At 47.8% G+C, this 21,401-nt stretch overlaps 1 protein-coding gene across 2 annotated transcripts in view; it reads left to right on the plus strand.

The window, feature by feature from the left end:
• NSUN7 (NOP2/Sun RNA methyltransferase family member 7) overlaps positions 1–18,545 on the plus strand; it is a 77,809-nt gene extending 59,264 nt beyond the window's left edge. The window contains exons 8-12 of one of the 2 annotated variants that reach the window (XM_044291688.1): positions 1,462–1,605; positions 5,749–5,850; positions 5,944–6,061; positions 16,005–16,128; positions 17,422–18,545. In XM_044291688.1, coding sequence (XP_044147623.1) covers positions 1,462–1,605; positions 5,749–5,850; positions 5,944–6,061; positions 16,005–16,128; positions 17,422–18,006 — 1,073 coding nt within the window. In that variant the 3' untranslated portion in view covers positions 18,007–18,545. The remainder of the gene's footprint in view (positions 1–1,461; positions 1,606–5,748; positions 5,851–5,943; positions 6,062–16,004; positions 16,129–17,421) is intronic. The other variant, XM_044291760.1, reaches the window with a different exon arrangement.
• The last annotated feature ends 2,856 nt before the right edge of the window (positions 18,546–21,401 follow it).

Raw genomic sequence — 21,401 nt, forward strand, 5'->3', positions numbered from 1 at the left:
TTCCTGTGATCTCTCCTGGCTCTCACCTCTGCAGCCTCCTTGATTCCTGTGATCTCTCCTGGCTCTCACCTCTGCAGCCTCCTTGATTCCTGTGATCTCTCCTGGTTCTCACCTCTGCAGCCTCCTTGATTCCTGTGATCTCTCCTGGCTCTCACCTCTGCAGCCTCCTTGATTCCTGTGATCTCTCCTGGCTCTCACCTCTGCAGCCTCCTTGATTCCTGTGATCTCTCCTGGCTCTCACCTCTGCAGCCTCCTTGATTCCTGTGATCTCTCCTGGCTCTCACCTCTGCAGCCTCCTTGATTCCTGTGATCTCTCCTGGTTCTCACCTCTGCAGCCTCCTTGATTCCTGTGATCTCTCCTGGCTCTCACCTCTGCAGCCTCCTTGATTCCTGTGATCTCTCCTGGCTCTCACCTCTGCAGCCTCCTTGATCCCTGCACTCACCCCTGGCTCTCACCGCTGTGGCCTTCTCGGCTCCTTTGCTTTCCCCTAGCTCCACTCACACAGACGTGCGGCCAGGACACATAGTGAAGATCCATGACACTTGTCAGTGATCACTGTACATAGGCTGTAGTCGTAGGCCGGTCCTCTGCTTCACTGCTGCTGTTTCCTCTATGGCACTATGACTTTCTGAGGCAGCACATGAACAACGGTAGTGTCTAAACTCCATTCACAATAAACAACTAAGCGAGAGGAGGCGCCACATGGGACAGCTTTGTCCTCCTAGCACTCTCCCTCGGTTCCCCACAGCCACCTCAGCTGCTGCACTCTCCATTAGCTCCACTGCTACATGTGGCCACTGATGAGAACATGGCATGCACCACGTAGTATGTGCACCATATTCTCTAATCAGAACTTCAATAGCGCAGCTTAGTATCAACAAATCAGACCATTACGATATCACATTGGGCATAATAGTATAGAAAAAGTATCAAGACTTCTATATATGTTGCAACCGTAGTGAGAATGTGCCCTACCTTTAGTTGAAACGATAGAGCACAGTGCCATCGAAAATACCTGAAGCCCCTGGTACAATGGGGGAAACGCATGTGTAAACTGAGTCTGGGAAATATGAATTATAGGGGGAATTTATCATTGCTTTTACACAGTTTTCTGGCTTTTTTAAGCAAAACTTTTCAGCTGGTTATACTTTTACTCCATGCATGCCACTTTTCTGAAAAGTAAGCTTGGCATGGCCTGGACTTGACCTCCACCACCCTGGGAAATTTATTATAATATAAAACTTGAATAAATTATAGGTCAAATCTAGTCCAGCTCATAATTGCCGTAGATTTGACTTTCTGCTGCACATAGGGTCAGAGATGCTCCAAATTTATTAAGAGGCTTGCCTCTTAATAAATTAGGTGCATCTCACTCCAAATTGTATGAAATGCCAATCTTGATAAATTTATTCTTATGTGATGCTAGCATTTAATCCTAGTTATAATGCTTTACTTTTTAGATATTAAAATGCTGAAGGAGAGTTTCACCGACATCGACCTCACGGATCCTAGGTTGCAGAAGGCAAAAATCATTCTCCTCGTGCCTCTGTGTTCAGGATCAGGCGTCAGTGACCCAGTGGAGTTTATCTTAAATGATCATGGAGGTGATCGTTGTGCCAAATACAATGTTATCTGTTCATGGTTTGTGCAGTTTGCTTTAAGTCTCGTGCACATGAACGTATTTTGTTTACGTGTTCGTTCGTTTTTTTTTTTGCAGCCCATATGCGGAACAATTCACTTCAACGGGGCCGCAAAAAAACTGAAATGACAGAAATTTGTCCATTCCTTTTCTGTATGTCCGCATGGCCGTTCTGCAAAAAAATAGAACATGTCCTATTATTGTCTGCATTACGGACAAGGATAGGACTGTTCTATTAGGGTGCCGGCCGTTCTGTTCCGCAAAATACGGAATACACATGGACGGTATCCGTCTTTTGCGAATTCGCAATTTGCCGACCACAAAACAACAGTCGTGTGCATAAGCCCTTATACAGATGATTATATAAGTCCTCATGCACACGGCCGTTGTTTTTGTCTGCATCCGAGCCGCAGTTTTTGCAGCTCGGATGCGGACCCATTCACTTCAATGGGGCCGCAAAAGATGCGGAAAGCACTCCGTGTGCTGTCGGCATCCGTTGCTCTGTTCCGTGGCCCCACTATAAAAAAAAAAAACCTGTCCTATTCTTGTCCGTTTTGCTGACAAGAATAGGCAGTTATATCAATGGCTGTCATTTGCGGAACGGCACAGGGACGCCATCCGTGTTTTACGGATCCGCAATTTGCGGACCGCAAAACACACAATGGTCGTGTGCATGTAACCTAAGGCTGTAGTCGCATCAAGTTTATGTATTGTGTCTGAAGGATATGTTTAATTAGAAATAAAGAACCTACCATTTTTCACTTGTTAATATTTTGTGCCTGTGCATTTTGGAAGCAAAGCTTCATCCCTCCAGGCAAAATCTTGTGCCTGTGCAATAAATAATCCCAGTCTTTACATGCAGAGCAGAATACAAAAACTCTCCTGAGAGCTTCGTGGCACAGGATTGTATTGTAAGAATTAGGGTTTGCTGATTGATTGGTAACACTCATGACAAGTACAGCAGGGATTTCCAGGTACCTATCACTCCATCTGGTATCATTTGTAAATGTAAAACGGCAGTAAGTAGTAAGACGACTCAAATTATGCCTTATACAATGCATGGCATACCCTTTGACTCGTTTCACAATGTGTTCTTTTGCGGCTTTGTGCTAAAGTAAAAGAAAATTCTTGTCGTCGCCCAACCCCCCCACACACACAATTCTGCAATCATTACCCCTTAATGACAAAGTGAAAAAATGAATGTTCTTAAACTTTGATCATTTATTGAAAAGGAAAAGCTAAAATCTTGCATTGACATAAGTAATCAGACCCTTTATTGACCCTTAGTAGAAGCACCTTCTGCAGTGATTACAGCCTCCAGTCTTCTTGGGTATGAAGCCACGATGTTTGCACACCTGGATTTAGGGGTTTCTGCCATTCTTCCCTGCAGATCTCAAGTTCTGTCAGGTTGGGTGGGGACTGTCAGCAGACAGCCATTTGCAGGTCTCACCAGAGATATTCATTTTTCGGAGCTCTAATTGGGCGACTCATGGATTTTCACGTCTTTTTGGAAGGTGAACCTTCGGCCCAGGGCAGTCTGGATCAAATTTTCATTAAATAATATCTATACTTTATTCCATTCAGCTTTCCCTCAACCCTGACCAGTCTGCCTGTCCCAAAAGCTGAAAAACATCCTTACAGCAGGAGGCTGCCACCTCCGTGTTTCACGGTAAGGTTGGTATTGGGCAGATAATGAGCAGTGACTGGCTTCCTCCAGACACGACACTTACAATTGAGGTCATATAGTTCAATCTTGGTTTAATCAGACCAGATAATCTTGTTTTTCACAGTCTGAGAGTCCTTAAGGTGCCTTTTTGCAAACCCCAGGCAGACTTTCATGTGTCTTTTACAGATGAGAGGTTTATTTCTGGTCACTCTGTCATATAGCCCAGATTGGTTGAGTTCTGCAGTGATGGTTGACCTTCTGGAAGTTTCTCACATCTGCACACAGAATCTTTGGAGCTTAGCCAGAGTGAACATCTAGTTGGTCACCTCTCTTACCTAGGCCCTTTTCCCCGATCATTTAATTTGGTGGGGCATCTAGCCGTAGGAAGAGTCCAGGTTGTCCCAGACGTCTTACATTCTTGGGAACGTCTTGGGATGTCATCTGAACTTTCAGTACAGCTGAAATGTTTTTGTACCCTTCTCCAGATCTCTGCCTCCACACAATCCTGTCTCTGAGCTCTACAGGCAGTTCTTTCCTCCTCATGGCTTGGTTTTTGCTCTGATATGTATTGTTAGCTGTGAGACATTATATAGACAGGGCTGTGTCTTTCCACATTTATGTCCAATCAACTGAATGTACCACAGCTGGACTCCAATCAAGTTGTAGAAACATCTCAAGGATGATCAAAAGAAATGGGAGGCCCTAGGGCTAACTTTCAAGTGTCATAGCAAAGGGTCTGAATACTTATGTCCATGTGAAATTTTAGTTTTTCCTTTTTAATAAATTTGCACAAATTTCTACAATTCTGTTTTCACTTTCTCATTATGGGGTATTGAGTGCACATTGATGAGGGAAACTTGATATATTTTTTTTTATTTTAGCACAAGGCCGCAACATAACATAGAAACATAGACAAAATGTGAAAAGCGAAAGGGTCTGAAGACTTTCCTAATGCACTGTACATATACAGAAGCGGATGACGGAAAGTTGGGAGGGATGAATAAATGAGATAGACAGGCTGTTAAGTAGGCAGACAGACAGATGGATGAATAGATAGATTGATAGAGGATAGGTGACAGATAAATATGAGACAAGTATATTATATATATATATATATATATATATATATATATATACAGTACAGACCAAAAGTTTGGACACACCTTCTCATTCAAAGAGTTTTCTTTATTTTCATGACTATGAAAATTGTAGATTCATACTGAAGGCATCAAAACTATGAATTAACACATGTGGAATTATATACATAACAAAAAAGTGTGAAACAACTGAAAATATGTCATATTCTAGGTTCTTCAAAGTAGCCACATTTTGCTTTGATTACTGCTTTGCACACTCTTGGCATTCTCTTGATGAGCTTAAATGTATATGTATATAATTCCACATGTGTTAATTCATAGTTTTGATGCCTTCAGTGTGAATCTACAATTTTCATAGTCATGAAAATAAAGAAAACTCTTTGAATGAGAAGGTGTGTCCAAACTTTTGGTCTGTACTGTATAGAGAGAGAGAGAGAGATGCATAATTCAATAGATATGAAATATCTGAAAGAGATATACAGATCCGGTAGACATACAGTAGGTATGAGAGTACTACCATAGATCTGAGAGAGAGATAAACAGATATGGCAGATCGCTGGAGACAGGAAGAAAAAGAGGTTGATAGTTGAAGAGATATTATATTATAATATAACCATTGAGAGGCTGTTTATTTCCCACTATGTGCCCAATGAGAATACACTTGGGAGGATGAGCTGTTGCTATCTATTACATGTAGTGCACTCTTACATCCAGCAGGTGTCACTGTTGTTAATGTATTATTTGAAGGTTATAGGTGTCGGCAGAAGCTGGCTCACAGGCTTCCTGGAGGAAAACCTCATCTTTGCAGAAACATTTACTGCCTCACCTTTTAAAGAACAATTAACCCTACCTTATACATTCCTAGGACATTTTGAAAATAAGCTTTGCTTTTTAAAAGGGAATCCTTCTATATGTGGCGGCCAAAAAAGTCTGCGATTGCAGAACTGGCTGTGCTACATTGTAACTCCCATTCACTTCAACCAGCTCTGTCCGTAAACTCGGCCACCTCTGTCCACTACAGGTATCCTTAGCCATAAATGGCTGGGATGGGAATACCCTTTGTCGACTCACCTTGTCACTGCCTTCTGTATATTACCTGATGAATAGATTGGGGAAGCAAAAACTTTTTTGTGGACATTTCTAGTTCTGCAAAGTGATTTGTCATTTTTCAGTCCCATATTGTCCATGGCCTGATGAGCAGAACAAGCCCTAATCTAATACTGCAGCCTATAGAACCCAATATAAAGGTCATATCTCTCAGGCTATCGCTTTGTTTTATACTGTTCTGTAAGGGCTCTTGTCTATTTGTACCAAGGAATGACTGTATCTAACCTTTCTCATCCAGACACCTCTCTGCTCCAGGATCTCTCTCAAGGGTACGTCTCAGCTGACCGACTCAATGATCTGGCCAAACATCAGCTCTCGGAGCTCAACCACGCCATGAAATGTAAGCGCTGTTTGAAGCCAATGTTACTAAAGGACAGTACGTGACCCATGGCTCAGTCCAATGACATTATTCCTTGCTTTCCTGTGATTTCAGTCAGTAAAGTGCAGGCAATTGTATACTGCACATGCTCCATTTATCCTGAAGAAAATGAAAATGTGATCAGTCAAGCCCTTCAGATGAAATTGGAAGGAATCAAAGGGCAGCCATACAGGTAGGGTTTCTGCACGGACATTGTGTAACCTCCTGTAACAGGATTTTGTGAACTTTAAGGGAATGTATCATTGGAAAATGAAAAATCACTTTTTTATGTTTAACATTAAAAAAAAAAAAATTATGTTATTTTTAAGGTCACTTTTTATATTTTTTGCACCGGCCACTATGTATAAAATTGGTGCCACTTCTTGGTCTGTACAGATGACTTTACTGTAGTTACCTTATCTGTCATTCTAATCCTGCCTGTAATGATATCACCTCTGTGTACAGATAAGACAGGATCCACCATTCACAATAGGCGATTGTCAGAGCTCATCTATTCCTTCCTTGTACAATGTCCTCTGCACAGGTCACACAGCATGCCGAGAAACCTCTCCCATAGAAGGCAGTGAGGTCCCCTCCTGACCATTGTGTCTATGGCCCATGGGGCTGCCGTAAAGCAATATTTTAATACTTTGTAAATGCTGTTAAGAACAGCTCAGGCAAGATGGCCGCCCCATAATCGTGTTCAGAAACTAAAATAAAAAATCTACAGTCAAAAAAAAAAAAAAGATTAGAAAAAAAGGATATGTGCTACTATCTGATTTTAACTGGCAGATAAAACTTTGGTTGATGTTCTGTTAATTACATTAAGAGAAGTTTGTTCTGTTTTATGTTGTCATATTGGAGACAGAAACGTATCTGTCTGTACGCCGCTGTTCTCCTGCCTTGTCTAGGCCTCTGACACTACAACAGAGCCATCATTAACTTACCAACTTCTAAAGGCGAATCTACACTTCAGGAGCGAACTACTAGGAGCGCGCGTTCCTGATCATAGGCCTGTGTATAACTGTGCTGCCAACACAGTACATGGCTTTTTATTAATTCATGATTGGTTAAACATTAATTATTACATAGTTTTATTGCTTTATATACAGTATTCATCGTTTGGTGGATGTGGATAATATTTGACACTGCCCGGTTATGTAGGAGGGAGGGATCCCTATCCGATTTTTGCTGTGCTTCATTTCTCGAATCCAGCTTTTTTTTATTATTGGTTGTAGCAATATGTATTCTGCCTTTTAATAAAAATGTTATTTATTATTATTTTTATTCTCTTTATGTGTTACATAGTGGTGCATGGATGTCTAATAGCTGGTTACTGTGATGTTAATGTGAGGCAGTTAGATGGCAAAGGAGCCTTCAGTATAGTTTTTAGGCAGTACACAGAAAAGACATAGAAAATAAAGCCACAGAACAAGGCAGACATAGCAGAGCAGGGTCCAGAGGAGGGCAACTAAAGTAATAACTGGAATGGGGCAACTACAGTACCCTGAAAGATTATTAACATTAGGGTTATTCACTTTAGATAAAAGACGACTGAGGGGAGATCTAATTACTATGTATAAATATATCAGGGGTCAGTACAGAGATCTATCCCATCAGCTATTTATCCCCAGGACTGTGACGAGGGGACATCCTCTGCGTCTGGAGGAAAGAAGGTTTGTACACAAACATAGAAGAGGATTCTTTATGGTAAGAGCAGTGAGACTATGGAACTCTCTGACTGAGGAGGTGGTGATGGTGAGTTCACTAAAAGAGTTCAAGAGGGGCCTGGATATATTTCTGGAGCGTAATAATATTACAGGCTATAGCTACTAGAGAGGGGTCGTTGATCCAGGGAGTCAAGAAGGAATTTTTTCCCCTAAAATGAGGAAAATTGGCTTCTACCTCACAAGGTTTTTTGCCTTCCTCTGGATTAACTTGCAGGATAACAGGCTGGCGTATATTTGTTTCAGATTGCGGCACAAAGGCTATTTGTGCTGCAATCTGCGACTATTCCCCGCTCACACCAGGTCTAACCAGGAGGCGTGACATAGACGGACAAGGAGGCGGACCGGTAGGCCAATCTCATTTATCATTTTCTACAACTATTTTAGGCATTTAAAATGTTCTAAATCTATGCCAGCAAGAAAAATGGCCCCCTATGCTACTAGAACTAGCCCTTGAACAGTAAGGAAGTAGGTTATATTAGATGAAGGTCTCTCATGGATTTTAGAAAACATGAAAAGTAATACAGAAGATGGTAACACAAGTGTATTGTTTTTTAGTGGCACATATATTTTGCCTTGTAGCTTTCCTCCCATGGCTTTAGAAGTAAGTCTATATGTGGCACCACAGTTCTCCTTTTACCAGTCTGTTTGACACCTGTGAGGAATATGGATTAATATTTACTGTCAGCCATGTCCTCACACCCCCCATTTGCTGACAGGATTTCCCTGCTTCAAAGCCCCCAGCCCTGATTGTAATTTTATGCACCTCTTGGCATGACTCAGTTGGCCAGGAAGACACCCCTCAGGGGGTCCAAGCTTCAAGGAGAAGTTCACACCTCTGTGCAGCAGTTGGGAGCCACCTGAATCTGCAGGAAAACCCCCAGCAGGGGGTATCTGCTTTGGCCTGGATCAATGAGATTTCCTAGACATATTGGCACCTACCTCTCATAAGGAATTATGAATCACCTGGCCACCGCAGACGCAAACCGGATACATATTTGTGTCCCGGTGGCCACGAGGTACGGTCCCATGGTCTTTGTTTACTCGTACCCAGTCGGGGTAGGGAGATACCCATATCTCCCCATAGAAGCCACCTACCGGTACCAGGTTTGGGCTCTAATTGTAGCCTGAACCCAGGCAGGTCCATTAGTCCCAGAACCATCTCCCTGTGACCCTCTGGTCTGGAGCTATGACCCCTAAAGTGTTTTGTGGGTCATTCACTGTCAGCCCAGAAGAGGGGGAGTTGACCCCTCCCTGAGGCAGGGAGGGGACGGACCAGCTGCAGGTTAAAAGCCTGGTGCCAGCAAGTAGGGGGCGTCTTTTTCTGAAGAGGGGTCGCATGCTACACATGTGTTTAGAGGGACCCAGGAAATAGCAGGAGAACACAGCCCCTCGGGTGGCCTCCTGCTCAGGACATCGCCAAGGAACTCTCATCATACTTGGTAACTTACTTTCACACTGCTTAATCCTATTGTAACCATATACCCTGTAATCTGTAACCTCAGACCACCGTATATATATTGTCTGTGTATAGTGTGTTATATCTAGTGTGCTCTTATAGCGATTAAATCTATAATTTAATCTTGTGCTATCTTGTATCTCGATCACGAATCCCCACGTCCGTGTTTTGGCCTAGTTATAAGCTACCGCGGGTTGGTTTCTGACCCTATATAATCCCGTTAGCGGACCGGGCTTATATCAAACGAGAAACTGGTGGCAGTTACCCGGGCTGAGTGTGGGCTGTTTTCACTGCGGCAGTGAAAAGGCCCTTCCAGCTTGTTGCCTCTCTGTGCCCGCGTGGACAGGAGGTGTGTGTGTAAACTATACCAGCCTGACCTTACGTGCTCCTCTGGAGGGCGTAACTTCACGTTTTTGGTAAACCCCGTGATCATACCAGGTCTCGTGAGCTCGACGTGGTTGACGTCAGCGGACACGAGGGGTGGTATTCATCACATATTGGTGGCAGCAAAGTGGGATCGAGATACTAGTGTGTGTGAGTGTGAGACCCATACTCCCAGACACTAAAGACGACCAGCAGTAGCTCTTGCTGCTGGAGTCTTAAGATCAGTTCGACACTAGACTGTCTGAGGGCAGATACAATAAGGTGTGTGTGCATCAGGTTGCAGTGGTGTCAGTGACCACCCGTTGCAATGACGGCCAGTATCACAAGGAGCAAATCGAAGGAGATGGCCGATGCTTTAAATGGGGGCGGAGAGGAGGTGGAAGGCGAGGGGGAGCACAACCAAAGCTCCCCAAGGAGCCAGTCGCCAGAGGTGAGGTCCGCGGCGGGCCTCGCTCCACCTGCCCCTCCCCCCAGCCAAGCTGGCTCAGCTGCTCTCCTACAAGCTGCCATGGACCGTCTCCAGGCTGGAGACCAGGCAGCCTCTGAGCTCCTACTGGCGGCTGCAGAGCGTCGCGAGCAAGCAGAGGCTGCAGAGCGTCGCGAGCGAGCAGAGGCTGCAGAGCGTCGCGAGCGGGCCGAGCGTGAGCACCAGCTACAGATGCTCCAGCTAAAGCTCCAATTCCAGCAGCCATCCCCAGCCCAATGTGAGTCTCCAGAGGTCCGGATTCCCAAACTGCGGGCGGAGGACTTTCCCCTACTGGACAAAGATGGGGACCTGGACACCTTTTTGTTGGCATTTGAGACAGCCTGCCATCAATACCAGCTGCCAGAGGACCAGTGGGTCAGATTCCTCACGCCACGGCTCAGGGGAAAAGCCCTTGAAATCTTCGGGTACCTGCCCAGCGAGACCATCCTGAGCTATGAGGACATCAAACAGGCTCTGGTCAGGCAGTATAACTTAACCCCTGAGTCGTACCGGAAAAGGCTCAGGAATTTGCACCGGGGTTCTACCCAGAGCTGGGCCGATCACATGCGGGCCTTGCTGAGAGCGGTCGACCAATGGACCACAGGATTGGAGCTCTCCACCGTCCAGCAGCTGAAGGAGCTCATCGCCACAGAACAGTTCTTGTGGAACTGCCCAGAGGATCTCCAGCAGTACCTCCGTGACCGGAAGCCAAAGGGGGCCTCCGCAACCGCAGCCCTGGCCGATGAATACACCAACAACAGGACTTCAGAGGCCCGGAAACCTGTCGGCTGGAGAGGGGGTAAGACGCACGCTGCACCTGCTACCCCTGCCCCTAGGCCCAAGTGGGCACCGGCCCCTGCTGCACTTTCCACGTCGGTGGGGGAACCCCGACTTTGTCACCTGTGTAAGCAGCCAGGACACTTCAAAGCCATGTGTCCCCAGCGCCCGAGGGATCCGTCCCAGTCATCAACCCGGAAACCGTCCACGGTGTTGTGTGTGGGTGGGGGTGGTGGGAGGTCCCTTGACAATGTTCAACCGGTCACCGTGGGCCAGGCCGTGGCCATGGGACTTAGAGACACCGGCGCTGAAATGACACTGGTACGGCCTGAACTGGTGACACCCTATGATTTACTGCCCGGGAGATCCCTCACTGTCTCCGGGATTGGAGGAGTGGAACCGGCGCTGCCCGTCGCCAAGGTCTATCTGGACTGGGGCGCCGGTCGAGGGGTAAGGGAGGTGGGGGTATCCGCAAATATCCCCGCCAGTGTTTTGCTGGGGACGGACCTGGGGCGGCTTGTGTCTAAGTACGTGGCCGCTGACACCCCAAGGTCCGATTCCCCAGAATGTGATGTGATGTCCCCCCCTGATAATACTGTGAATGTACCTATTATGCATGTTGATGGGGATGTGGGGGATGTAATGTGTGCCTCTCCCCTCAGTGGGGAGGGGGTCATTCCTGTCAGCTGGGCGGAAGCCCCAGGGTGTAGCCAGCAAGCCTGCTGGACCCTGTTGTCCTCCAGTGTGGTGACTGGGGGGACAAGCAGGGGGCAGACAGCTGCAGGGGGGGAGGATGCAAATGAGGTCAGGGCTGTCCCAGGAGAAGTAGGACTGCCAGGTGAACTCTCAGTGCAGTGTTCCTCCCCCACTGGGATGTCAGAGGGCCAGGTTAGTCCGTCTGGACTGGCGACTTGGTCAGGAGCCGAGGGAAAGCAGGCACTACCAGCAGTGGCAGCGGCCATAGCTGCTGTCACGCGCAGTGTGAGTGCTGGGGCCCTAGGGGCCCCTCAGGGGTCTGATGGCTTTCCCCCTTCCGACCAAGTGGCTGCCGAGTCAGAGGGAGGCCAGGAGACAGGTCCCAGGGACCTGACAGGGGACGTGGCAGTCTCGTCTATTCTGGCCATGTCCAGTCAGGAGTTTCAGGCAGCGTTAGCGGCTGACGCCAGCCTGAACGCTCTCAAGGAGCAAGCGGAACAGCCCCCCTCGGACTCAGACCTCGAGCGGATGGTCTGGGACCAAGGACGGCTGTACCGGGTCACGGTCCAGCCGGGCTCACAGGAGGCGTGGCCTAGGGACCAACAGCTAGTGGTACCCTATCAGTTCAGGAAGGAGTTGTTGCAGGTGGCGCATGAGATTCCGATGGCTGGACACCTAGGGATCGCTAAGACAAGGGCCAGATTAGCCCAGCATTTCTACTGGCCAAAGATGGGGGCTGATGTGGTTGCCTACTGCCGTTCATGTGACACCTGCCAGCGGGTGGGGAAGGCGGGGAGACGCCCCAAAGCCCCACTGGTAACGCTGCCCATAATTGAAGAGCCTTTCAGGAGGGTGGCTGTGGATCTAATTGGACCGCTGTCCATTCCCAGCAGCTCCGGGAAACGCTTCATATTGACGGTAGTAGACTATGCCACCCGGTACCCGGAGGCGGTAGCCTTGTCATCCATTCGGGCCGACAAGGTGGCTACTGCTTTGCTGGAGATTTTCTCCAGAGTGGGCTTTCCCCAGGAAATGCTCACCGACCGGGGGACCCAGTTCATGTCGCAATTGATGGAGTCCCTCTGTAAGCAAACACAGGTGCAACATCTGGTGACCAGCCCGTACCACCCACAGACAAACGGCCTGTGTGAACGATTTAATGGCACCTTAAAGCAGATGCTTAGGATGTTGGTCGACTCCCACGGGCGTGACTGGGAGCGGTACCTCCCACATCTGCTGTTTGCTTACCGAGAGGTCCCACAGGCCTCCACGGGGTTCTCCCCCTTCGAGCTCCTGTACGGGCGACGTGTGCGGGGGCCCCTGGCTCTGGTGAAAGAGGCCTGGGAGGGAGAGGTAGTCACCCCTGGAGTGTCGGTCGTCGAATATGTCATGCGCTTCCGGAACAAGATGCAGGCCTTGTCGCAGCTGGTGCACGATAATATGGAGCGGGCCCAGGCCGACCAGAAGCGATGGTATGACCAGAACGCTTGTGAGAGGACCTACCAGGTGGGTCAGAAGGTATGGGTACTGGTCCCCGTACCTCAGGACAAGCTTCAGGCGGCCTGGGAAGGCCCGTACCTCGTGCATCAGCGCCTCAATGCCGTGACGTACCTGGTCACCCTGGACCACGCCCGAGGAAGGCGTAAGGCCTTCCACGTGAACATGATGAAGGCCCATCATGAGAGGGGGGAATGTGCCCTCCCTGTCTGCAACCTCCCCGAGGAGGGGGAAGAGGAAACCCTCCTGGACATGCTCACCCAGGTGAAGGCGGGTGGGTCCATCGAGGACGTGGAGGTGGGCCAACAGCTCTTGACGGACCAACGGTCCCAGCTGTGGGCCACCCTTCACCCCTTCCGGGAATTGTTCAGCAGCAAGCCCGGAAGGACAGAGTTGGCTGTCCATCACGTGGACACTAGGGATCACCCCCCAATCCGGCGTTCAGCATATCGGGTTTCCTTGGAGGTGCAGCAGCACATGCGCCAGGAGATTGACGAGATGCTGAAGCTGGGGGTCATCCAGGCATCCAACAGCGCTTGGGCCTCGCCTGTGGTCCTCGTCCCAAAGAAGGACCGGACCACCCGGTTCTGTGTGGACTACAGGGGACTCAACGCTGTCTCGGTCACCGATGCGTACCCTATGCCACGCATCGATGACCTGCTCGATCAGTTGGCCGGGGCCCAGTACCTGACCATCATGGATCTGAGCCGGGGGTACTGGCAGATTCCCCTGACCCCGGAGGCGCGGGAACGCTCTGCCTTCATCACCCCCTTTGGATTGTACGAATCCACAGTGATGCCGTTCGGCATGAAGAATGCCCCTGCCACTTTTCAGCGGATGGTCAACACGCTGCTTAAGGGACTCGAAAGGTACGCGGCCGCGTACCTGGATGACATTGCCGTCTTCAGTCCCACCTGGGAGGATCACCTGCAGCACCTGATGCAGGTGCTGGGGCGGATCCACCAGGCAGGCTTGACCATCAAGCCGGAAAAGTGCCAGCTGGGCATGAGCGAGGTCCACTACCTGGGGCACCGGGTAGGCGGGGGGACCCTTAAGCCAGAGCCCGGGAAAGTGGATGCTATCGCATCCTGGCCCACCCCCAGGACCAAGAAACAGGTGATGTCCTTCCTGGGCACCGCAGGGTACTATAGGAGGTTCGTTCCCCACTATAGTAGCCTGGCGAAGCCCTTGACGGATCTCACCAAGAAGAAGCTGCCCTCCGCAGTCGATTGGACGAACGACTGCGAGACGGCCTTCCGAGCGCTGAAGGCCGCCCTATCGAGCTTCCCTGTACTCCAGGCGGCCGACTTTACGCTGCCGTTTATAGTGCAGACTGACGCCAGTGATTTCGGCCTCGGTGCCGTACTCAGCCAGGTTGACACTACGGGCCAGGAACACCCTGTTCTGTACCTGAGTCGGAAGCTCCTGCCGAGGGAGGTGGCGTACTCCACAATGGAGAAGGAGTGCCTGGCAATTGTCTGGGCACTGCAACGGTTGCAGCCGTATTTATACGGGCGCCGCTTCACGGTGGAGACCGACCACAACCCCCTCAGTTGGTTAAACACCGTATCCGGGACGAATGGGAGGCTGCTACGCTGGAGCCTAGCTCTCCAGCAGTATCACTTGACCATTCGCCACAAAAGGGGCCGTGACCACGGGAACGCCGATGGGCTATCCCGACAAGGAGAGGGGGCGGATGGGCGCACGGGGGAGCACAGGAATGTGCTGCCCCCTGGCGCCCTCTAAAAGGGGGAGGTGTGAGGAATATGGATTAATATTTACTGTCAGCCATGTCCTCACACCCCCCATTTGCTGACAGGATTTCCCTGCTTCAAAGCCCCCAGCCCTGATTGTAATTTTATGCACCTCTTGGCATGACTCAGTTGGCCAGGAAGACACCCCTCAGGGGGTCCAAGCTTCAAGGAGAAGTTCACACCTCTGTGCAGCAGTTGGGAGCCACCTGAATCTGCAGGAAAACCCCCAGCAGGGGGTATCTGCTTTGGCCTGGATCAATGAGATTTCCTAGACATATTGGCACCTACCTCTCATAAGGAATTATGAATCACCTGGCCACCGCAGACGCAAACCGGATACATATTTGTGTCCCGGTGGCCACGAGGTACGGTCCCATGGTCTTTGTTTACTCGTACCCAGTCGGGGTAGGGAGATACCCATATCTCCCCATAGAAGCCACCTACCGGTACCAGGTTTGGGCTCTAATTGTAGCCTGAACCCAGGCAGGTCCATTAGTCCCAGAACCATCTCCCTGTGACCCTCTGGTCTGGAGCTATGACCCCTAAAGTGTTTTGTGGGTCATTCACTGTCAGCCCAGAAGAGGGGGAGTTGACCCCTCCCTGAGGCAGGGAGGGGACGGACCAGCTGCAGGTTAAAAGCCTGGTGCCAGCAAGTAGGGGGCGTCTTTTTCTGAAGAGGGGTCGCATGCTACACATGTGTTTAGAGGGACCCAGGAAATAGCAGGAGAACACAGCCCCTCGGGTGGCCTCCTGCTCAGGACATCGCCAAGGAACTCTCATCATACTTGGTAACTTACTTTCACACTGCTTAATCCTATTGTAACCATATACCCTGTAATCTGTAACCTCAGACCACCGTATATATATTGTCTGTGTATAGTGTGTTATATCTAGTGTGCTCTTATAGCGATTAAATCTATAATTTAATCTTGTGCTATCTTGTATCTCGATCACGAATCCCCACGTCCGTGTTTTGGCCTAGTTATAAGCTACCGCGGGTTGGTTTCTGACCCTATATAATCCCGTTAGCGGACCGGGCTTATATCAAACGAGAAACTGGTGGCAGTTACCCGGGCTGAGTGTGGGCTGTTTTCACTGCGGCAGTGAAAAGGCCCTTCCAGCTTGTTGCCTCTCTGTGCCCGCGTGGACAGGAGGTGTGTGTGTAAACTATACCAGCCTGACCTTACGTGCTCCTCTGGAGGGCGTAACTTCACGTTTTTGGTAAACCCCGTGATCATACCAGGTCTCGTGAGCTCGACGTGGTTGACGTCAGCGGACACGAGGGGTGGTATTCATCACAACACCCATCACCTCTGTTGTGTTTCTTTGCTGCAAATACTCCATTTCAACCATTCATGATCCCTAATATGTTCCAGGATTAGCCCTCCTCTCATACCACTTTGCTCTTCAAAAGAAGTTGAATCAGCCTCCGAGAACTTTTTTAAAATGGAGCCATCAAAAATTTCCAATGGTTGTTTTCTTGCAGTCTTAACAAGGGAGGTAAGTTAACAAAATGCAAATATACTTATTGAATGTTCACATGCAGGAAATGGCTATACAAATAGTTTAACTTCACCATGCAATAAAAATGTTCTTTAATCCAGGGAATATTCAGAGGAGAATTAAAGATCAATTGGAATTAGTTAAAGGGGTTGTTTCATGAAGACAACCTTTTCGTGTTAAGGAACATCTTAGGGTCCCCAATTATAAGTCAGAGTTAAGAGCTGTTCCTATTCTGACAAACCACCCCAATCCATTACATGATCAGCCATTCATGTGTATGCAATGCATTCAGAAAGTCTCTAGATCTTTTCACTTTTTGAAATGTGGTAAAATAAAAATAAGTTTCCCCCACCGTCCACACAATCCTGTCTCTGATCTCTACAGGCAGTTCTTTCCTCCTCCTGGCTTGGTTTTTGCTCTGATATGAATACTTGTGTCAATGCAAAATGTAAGTTTTTCCTTTTTAATAAATTTTCAAAGGTTAAGAACATTTTGTTTTCACTTTCTCATTATGGGGTACTGAGTCCCGAATGATGGAGAAAAACTTTAAAGGTCCTCTGTTCGCAGATTTGTACCTATGACACTGGCTGACATGTTACATGTGCACTTGGCAGCTGAAGACATCTGTGTTGATACCATGTTCATATGTGCCCGCATTGCTGAGAAAGATTAAGTATTAATATATGCAAATGAGCCTCTAGGAGCAACAGGGGCGTTACTTTTACACATAGCTCTCTCTGCAACTGCCGCACCCTCAGCACTTTATTGACAGGGCCAGGCTGGCGTGATCATGTTTACACTGCCTGGGCCTGTCAACCAAAGAGCAGAGGGCATGGCAGTTGCAGAGAGAGCTGAGCCTCTAGATGTAACATCAATGCCACCGTTGCTCCTAGAGGCTCATTTGCATGGGACCAACAGCTGCCAAGTGCACATGCAACAGGTCAGCCAGTACAAATCTGCATATGCCCTTTTCTTTTTTTTTTTATTTAGCACAAGGCCATAACATAACAAAAAGTAAAATAAAGAATGGTCTGAAGACTTCCTGAATGCATTGTATATTGTTTAGATAGATCCCATTTTGCTACTGAGTGCAACTACATAATGTGAATGCGCAGATGCAACGACTAGCCTGCTTCCATAAAACTCAATGGGGGAGCTCCATTTTTTATGGTACGTTACCCATGGCATCCAATCAGAGCAAGTTTGAAAATTATCTCCATATTGTAGGCAACATTGTCTCGAACTATTACAGTGGTATGACGAGAATTTCTTTTTTTTTTTTTGTCTTAGAAGGATCCATCAGAATCTTTCTCTGCTAAAGATGTTCTGGCTCGAGCTGCTTCTAAGGGACTTCTTGATGGTATTGAAGTTCCTAAATATTCAAGAAAGGAGAAGAAGAGGTCCAAAGCAACACATAAAAGTTCTCATGGCCCATCAGTAACTCAAGCAAAAATCAACGAGTTTCTGAACAGGGAAAACAATGTGATCAGCCCAAGAATACAACAAGAGCCAAAGAATAGTTCTTTAATGAGAAAACCAACAAAGCTTGGAGCAATTCTTCCAAACAGTGCAACAGTGAAGACTACAAATGGCCACGCTGCCATCTCCAAAATATTAGAAAGACAACCAACCATTGTCAGGCCAAAACCTGAAGATAAGATTGTGCTGAAGCCAGTCCATATTATGTTGCCGCCAGTAATGGTTCCTTTATCCATGACGCCACCTGCTGTCAAAATCCGGAGTCCAGTCCACTATTACCATCAGCGCTGGCATGCAGGAACCAGGAGCACCATCTCCGTACAAAGCCCTTATATACTGACATTGCCAAAGGCTCCACCTCCCACTGCGGTTCGTCATCCTAAGCCGTGGCATTAAATTGAGTTTATGTGATTAATGTACTTCGTTGTATTTAGTAGTAACACTGCTCATTTTTACTTGTATTTCTAACGTTGAGTTACCAGTATTGTATCTTCTAACTAATGATATTACATTTCATTTGGAGAATATGAATTTGCAATGTTGTTCATTTACCCCATTTACTCATATCAGTCCATTCGATATTACCAGGGGGCGGATAAATAGTGGATGATGCTGTTGATTAGCATTTTTTCCAGATTCTTCTCTGATAACATCTAGGAATTTTAATTGAGATAAATCTATAATGGTGCTAAGGTTTAGACCAGGGGTCGGCAGCCTTTTTTTGTACAGAATGCCAGTTTAAAATAAGAATCAAAGCTGAAGTGCTCAATGTGCCATGCCATACAGGAAAGTCATATAACACAAAGCACGGTTTAATGAAGCTTCCAACCTTTTTAGAAAAATTGCCTTCTGGCAAATCTATGGATAAATAAAGCACCTGCACCTGAATCTGCTTAATTATGGGAGACCAGTATATGGGGCCCCACTACACACCAACCATATACCTATTGACAGGGGGGAAGCAGCCCACTCTCATTTTAACTCACTTATCTCCAAAAGTAGTCAGAAAGCTGGTTTCTTATCCTAACCGGCCTCCCCTCCCCCCCCCCCCCCTCCCCCAGTAATCACGTTCAGGCTCACCTTCCTCCCGCCACCCGTTTCCCCGCTACAATAATATGCAGGTTCCCTCCGCATCCAATGTAGTCAGAAAGCTTGCTCTCCATCATCCCCCAGCAATCAAATGCATGATCACCATCCCCTTCAACCCCCCAACAGTCCTGAGGAGGAGCAGCACAGCAACAGCAAAGTATGTAGCGTAGCAGAGTCACGCTCTCTGCTATTACTCCTCTTTGACGGCCTGGGCGGGAAGTGTCAGGGACGGGCCTAGCAGATGCATTGTGTGTGATGCATCTGAATGTGTTTTTCATTAAAAGGTACAGTTTGGTGGCAGGGCAACTAACAAATGTCAACAAGACTGAAAAGTCTTGCCGTCATTTGGCAACAACCGGCATGCCAGCAGAACAGAGTCTGTGTGCCATCTCTGGCACATGTGCTGCAGGATGCCAACCCATAGTTTTTACAGAGGGCAATGAATGAGCCAGTTATCGGGAATGAATATTCCTGCGAATGTTCATTCCTGGTACTTACCTTGTGTAAATGTGCTGACAAACAAGCAAAAAAACTCAGATTTAAGTTGGTGATTTCCATCAGTGATTGTGAGCCAAAACCAGGATTGGAGCCTCGACAGAGATAAGGTATAAGAGAAAGATCTGCACCTGTTCTGCGTTTAGAGCCGCACCTGGTTTTGGCTGAAAATCACTGATGGAAATCACTGACCGAACACTATCGTGTGACTGAGGCTTTAGGGCAAACGGACAATAATAGAACATGTCCTATTTATTTTTATTTTTTGCGGGGCTGCAGAACGGACTTATGGATGACGACAGCACACGGGTGTTCTGTCCTCATCTTTTGTGGCCCATTGAAGTGACTGGGTCCTGTGTCTTTTGCTGAAAGGTTTTATCAAGAAAAAATGTTTTTAAAAGCTTCCAGTAGACATCCATCATGGTAGACTCCATTCATGTCATTGCTTCTGCTGATGGATCTGTGTACAAACAGATCTTAATGAATCTTTTTACTTATAATGAGATCCATCAAGTTTTGGCAGATCTCTGGTATCGCAAGTGCCCAGGGGCGGTGTTTACTGTGTTGGAGCCCAGGCTGCTCTGCCTTTTTTCATTGTTTCCCCACCCCAGCCTCTGACTATGCCTGCCCTCCTATTCCCTTGCGTCATCCTTAGGTCCGGCCAAGATCCCGTGCCTGCGCACTGCCTTCCCGGGCCGGGGCATACGCACTGTGATGGCCATTGTGGGCACGGCATCGCTTTAACTACTGCGCAAGCGCCAGCGAACGGCTTGAAACCAGTGGCAAGGGGGCGTTCACTGGCACATGCGCAGTAGTTAAAGTGAGGCCATGCCCCGGCCCTGTGAGATCTTAGCCGGACCGAAGGATGACGCAAGGGAATAGAAAGGCGGGCAGAGGCTGCGGCGGGACAACAATGAAAAAAGGCAGAGCAGCCTGGGCTCCACCACAGTAAACACCGTCCCCGGGCACTTGCAAGTGCTCATTTGCATATTAATGAAACTATATTTTTGCAGCTTCTGCAAGTGTAAAAAAAAAAAGACAAAGGTACTATATTACATTCATGCATAGGTGTGCTATAGGACAATGTAAGCGCTGTGTATGGACATATGGAGGTGACAGACTCCCTTTAGAGGCGCTTTTACACCAAACAAGGAGCAGCATATAGTTGGCTGCTGGTTCAGTGGGGGTGAAGCGCTGGATTTACATGCAGCGATCACCTCCACAGTATGATGACGAGCGTTCGCCTTTGCAATCACTTGTCCTCATACAGCTGCATTGTTTAGACAGCACGATCTGCTGCCCAGAAAAAAACAATTTAGGTGCCTGCACGAACGACAGGATCGCCCAATCAAACAAGAATTTCGCTTGTTCATCGGATGATTGATCAGCTGCTCATTGGCAGTTTGTTGGTAATGAGCGTTCGCAAGAGCATCTGCGCCCCATAATCTGCCCGATTTTATTGCACTGTGTAAATCCACCTTAGCTCTTTACGTTTGTAAATTATAGTCTGTTTGACTCAACAGCCTGATATCATCTCCTGATGGAGGTAATGAAAACTAAAGCTGGCCATTCACATTAGATAACTGTCGGTTGAACCTGCATATTTTGACTGCATTGGGTGACTAATGCGTTTGGGGCCTCCTGACTTTCCCCCAGGGGTAGATAAGGATGGGGCACTTGGATTTTAACCTCCCAATCCATTTGTTCTCTGGGAGAAAAGAATATGCCAGAGGAGTCATCAGCAACTTTCATATTTCTTCCTGTTCAGGACACATGCATGCTCGGCCAAGCCAATTGGGCATGTGTATGGTGGGGTTAGGAGTGATAGTTGTCGTCTGACCCGAACAAGAATTAGTAAGGGGGAAGCTGAGAGAAAAACCAGTCTGCAGATAGCTATCTAATATAAAAGGCCACTGTCAAGCTGACCATACACATTCAATAGCTGTCGGTTGAATGATCATTCGTCCAGCAGCTATCTCTCTCGACTCTCCCCAGTGACTGGATGCAGTGGTATATGGAACATTACAGCTGAAACCAAAATAGTCATTGGATGCTGCCCTGGGAGAGGGAGGAGCTGGAACACTGGATCGGAGCTGGCTGAAAGGGTGCGTGGAAGTGATTTTATTATTTTATCGGGGAACAAGGAGTTTGCATTAAAGAGGACCTGTCACCATAAAAAATGCAGTGCAGTCTGCAGACAGCATCTT

Source organism: Bufo gargarizans, chromosome 1 (genome assembly GCF_014858855.1).
Source record: "Bufo gargarizans isolate SCDJY-AF-19 chromosome 1, ASM1485885v1, whole genome shotgun sequence".
In the NCBI taxonomy this organism is placed as follows: Eukaryota; Metazoa; Chordata; class Amphibia; order Anura; family Bufonidae; genus Bufo; species Bufo gargarizans.